This window comes from Otolemur garnettii, unplaced genomic scaffold (assembly GCF_000181295.1).
Source record: "Otolemur garnettii isolate 467f Iridium unplaced genomic scaffold, OtoGar3 scaffold00091, whole genome shotgun sequence".
Classification (NCBI taxonomy): domain Eukaryota; kingdom Metazoa; phylum Chordata; class Mammalia; order Primates; family Galagidae; genus Otolemur; species Otolemur garnettii.
In genome coordinates this window covers 4907143-4911243 of record NW_003852486.1, presented here as the reverse complement: position 1 = coordinate 4911243, position 4101 = coordinate 4907143, and the positions used below count along the sequence as shown (strand labels likewise).

Here is a 4101-nt window from a genome sequence, read left to right as displayed (position 1 = left end):
CTCCCGAGTAGCTGGGACTACAGGCTCCTGCCACAACACCCAGCTATTTTTTTTGTTGCAGTTTGGCTGGGGCTGGGTTTGAACCCACCACCCTCAGTATATGGAGCCAGCGCCCTACTCACTGAGCCACAGGTGCTGCCCTACTCCTTCATACTTTCAAAGTTCTATTTGTATATCCTGTCAACTTTATGAATTTTCTTTAGCTCATTAAAATGTAAACTCTTCAAAGGTAGTTTAGTCTTTTCTGTTTGACCTAAAGAATCCAGGACATTGCTTTGATCTCTGGTTGTCTCAAGGTCAGGCTGCCTGAGATCCTTCTTCCACAAAACCATTCCCTCTTATCTTTCTTTCCTCTACTGACCGAAGATGTCTTCTTTCAGTTTTCCTTCCTTCCTTTCCTAACATTCTGCTTGTGAGGTGCATTCCAGGGGCAAACCAGCTTAAGAAAGAAGTGATCTCTGGGTGGTAGGCATTATTAATCCCCAGACTAGCTCACCCGCAATGGTTTGCAGTTCTCACGAACATAGCGCCCAGCTGATGTGTTCTCATCCCAATCCAGATGACCCCGATAAAAATATTTCTGTTTTCTAGAGCAGAAGGGGAGGGTGACAAATCAGAAGGTTCTCCTTGTTATAATTCCCGTATTTCCCCATCTGAGAGTAACTGGGGGGACAGGAGGTATCAGAAAAAGAAAATGATGTGAAACAGACTGATTCTGTGTAGAGAAAAGGAAAAGGGGTAAGTCCCTCCCACTCAAGGTTCACCTTGTCTTACGGATCATCCGGGAAGGGATAGGACCCAGGATCCTTTCCATCATGGCTAGATGCTCCCTGTTGTCATGGGTCTGGGAAACAGAGAACTAAGTGTGGGACTGAGAAGGGAATGCCAAAGATTAGCTGCCAGAAAGATGGGCAACATGGCAGAGTGAGTAGGCAAGTCTGCAGCAGACAACAAAGAAATAAGATAGAATACTGGGTGCTAAAAAAAGCACCCCCCACCCCTTACCTGGAAGAGGGTGAAGCCGACATAGTACTCAAAGATGATGCAGCCTATGCTCCACACGTCACAAGGCTGAGACCAGCCCAACTCTGAGTGGGAATGGGAGGGAAAAGGTGTTATGAGGCTTAGGGGACCCATCCTCCCCACATTACCCCATACACTTAGTCAGCCCTGCCCTCCCTTACCAAGGATGACCTCTGGTGCTCGATAATGGCGAGTGGAGACAATGGTGCTATGGTGCTCATGGTCAAAGGTGGCACTACCAAAGTCCACCACCCGTACAGCTGTACTCTTCACACTGCGCTCATCTCGCTTCTAAGAGCAAAGCAGGAAAATCACCGACCTCTGCACCCAAGACCAAATTCCACCACTATTTTCTAAAGAGCTTCTGAGCCATAAAAAATCAACTCTGACCTCCTGCCTGCCCTCACAAGCCCTAGGAAATCTGCTTTACGGCCATCCTCATGTCCAACAGAGTACTTCAGGAGGAAGAGAACAAGAGGATGAAGGCATCCTTATAGACAGTGCACAAGCCTCTAAGTACCTGGAGACTACACTCAAGAGACGAGTATACAGTTTTTCTGAAAATATCTTCACACATGGGGGAGAGAGCTGATTTAGCTCTGAGAGCTCCACTATCTCTGTTACTCAAGGGAGCCCAGCTTTCCTACCTCACAGAGATACACACCTAAAAATAGAAGGAAGTTAGAACTAAGAACCTTAAATGAATTTTTACTCTATTGGAAAGTTACATGAGGTCCCCTTTTCTAAGTTCTCTTCCAATTTAAGCCTTCTTAAATTTCTCCTTCAACTTATTTTTTCTTTTTTTGAGACAGAGTCCCGCTTTGTCACCCTCGGTAGAATGCCCTGGCGTCACAGCTCACAGCAACCTTAAACTCTTGGGCTCAAGAGGTTCTTTTGCCTCAGACTCCCAAGTAACTAGGACTACAGCAGCCCACCACAATGCCCGGCTATTTTTAGAGACTGGGTCTTTTTTTTTTTTTTTTAGACAGAGCCTCAAGCTGTGGACCTGGGTAGAGTGCCGTGGCATTACAGCTCACAGCAACCTCCAACTCCTGGGCTCAAGCGAGTCTCCTGCCTCTGCCTCCCAAGTAGCTGGGACCACAGGCGCCCGCCACAACGCCCGGCTATTTTTTGGTTGCAGCCGTCATTGTTGTTTGGCGGGTCCAGGCTGGGGATTCAAACCCGCCACCTTAGGTGTACGTGGCTGGCGCCTTAGCCGGGTGAGCTATAGGCGCCTAGCCTAGAGACTGGGTCTTATTCTTGCTCAAGCTGCTTTTGAACCCATGAGCTCAGGCAATCCACCCACTTCTGCCTCCCAGAGTGCTAGGATTACAAGCATAAGCTACTGCGCCGGCCCTCAACTTATACTCTGGTTTTGCCCAGTTGGAGCCAGACAGGGTGAAAATGTGGGAAAAAGAAGTAAAAGGACAGAAAGGGCTGAGCAGAAGGCCAGGCAGCCCAGCTGCCTACCCTGCCCAGGTGCAGACCCTGCCCATCTTACCTTCTCTAGGTTGTAGGTGAGCTCATAGTCTGAATTCACAAATAGAATATTTTCTGGCTTGAGGTCCGTATGTGTCAGCTTGTTATCATGGAGGACTGCAGGGGAGAAAGCCAGGTCAGGCTTGGACCAGGTGGCCAGAGCTAACTGGTACCAACTGACCCCAGGCTTGGTCACCTACAGCGAAGTTGGTGAGGAAGCAGCAGGTCCACAATCACTAGGGCTGCTTTCCACACTAATTTAAATGAAATGCCTGGTCTAAGAAGCCTTATTCTTTTTTTTTTTTTTAAGAGACAGAGACAGTGTCTTACTTTGTCACCCTCGGTAGACAAAGCATCCCAGCTCATAGCAACCTCCAGCTCTTGGGCTTAGGTGATTCTCTTGCCTCAGCCTCCTAAGTAGCTGGGACTATAGGCGCCCACCACAACGCCCGGCTATTTTTTTGTTGCAGTTTGGCCAGGGTTGGGTTCAAACCCACCACCCCTCAGTATATGGGGCTGGCACCCTACTTGCTGAGCCATAGGCACTGCCCAGAAGCCCTACTTTTAATGATGTAAGATGCACATATATACACATCAACTGATATAAAAATACAGAGATAGTTTGCTTTCCATTATAGTTTTGTACAGACTTTGACATGTGTGTACCTGACAGTCTGTGAATACAATTGAGAAACTGTTATTGTTATGAAGACTCTGGAGGACCCATGTACTTGTCTAGATTCCCTACCTGGCCCTTAGCTGAACTACTCCACGTTCCCACCGGCTTTGCTGTGAGGGAAGAACATCTTGTCTTAGACAAATGTAAAGCTGTAGCCTGAGGAGTACATTTTTGTCTGTGTCTGCTGTCTGACTGATGCTTTCCCAAGGAAGGGGAGGGAAGGAAAAAGGAGGTAATTAAATGCTTTGATTCCAAAGGCTTTCTCTTCCAGCTCCTGCTAGCTTGGGTGTAGGTTAAGAGCAATCAGTGATGATGAAGACATCAGTCAAGCAGTTAAGTCAGAAGAGACGTCAAGATGACAGTAAAAACTGCAGCTAATAGAGAGCTGCTGTCTAGACTTCACCAGTGCACAGCTGAGACAGAGGTCCAATGAAGGGAGGGGCTGCCCCAGAGTCCGCCTCAGCCCCATCCCACTCACACTTGACAGCCTGGCACAGCTGGAAGGCCATGTGGCGCACTTGGTGGATGGGGTAGGGCAGGTAGTTGTTGTCTTTGAGGAAATCGAAGGTGCTAAGGCCCAGAAGCTCAAAGGAGATACACATGTGGCCATGGTAGTCAAACCAGTCAAACATCTGGACACAGAGGCTGGGAAAAGAAATGAGGGAAGGGGGATGTCTGATGAGCTCCCATCTGCCCACCACCCTCCAACAAGTGGGGACTGCCTAGCCCAAATCCACATACTTCCATAAAAACATGCCACTAACATTACCAACAAAATTCAGTTTAGGTAAGGAACCACCATTCTGTCAGACTCAAGAAGAGAGGTACTTCTATCTGCCAACCTTTAATACATTTTCCTGCAACATTTTAAATAGTTTAAAACACAGTTCACTAAAAAGCTATTAAGTGTCGAGCTCCAG

The 4101-nt window shown here is 47.7% G+C and overlaps 1 protein-coding gene across 6 annotated transcripts in view; it reads right to left on the bottom strand.

Annotated features, from left to right (window-relative positions):
- Positions 1-4101, bottom strand: part of CLK2 (CDC like kinase 2) — a 12560-nt gene that overhangs the window by 1132 nt on the left and 7327 nt on the right. For all 6 annotated transcript variants that reach the window (XM_003795288.3, XM_023516393.1, XM_012808587.1 and 3 more), the window contains 6 exons: positions 3660-3826; positions 2525-2619; positions 1185-1314; positions 1006-1088; positions 765-844; positions 497-587 (listed from right to left, as the gene is read on the bottom strand). In XM_003795288.3, coding sequence (XP_003795336.1) covers positions 497-587; positions 765-844; positions 1006-1088; positions 1185-1314; positions 2525-2619; positions 3660-3826 — 646 coding nt within the window. The remainder of the gene's footprint in view (positions 1-496; positions 588-764; positions 845-1005; positions 1089-1184; positions 1315-2524; positions 2620-3659; positions 3827-4101) is intronic.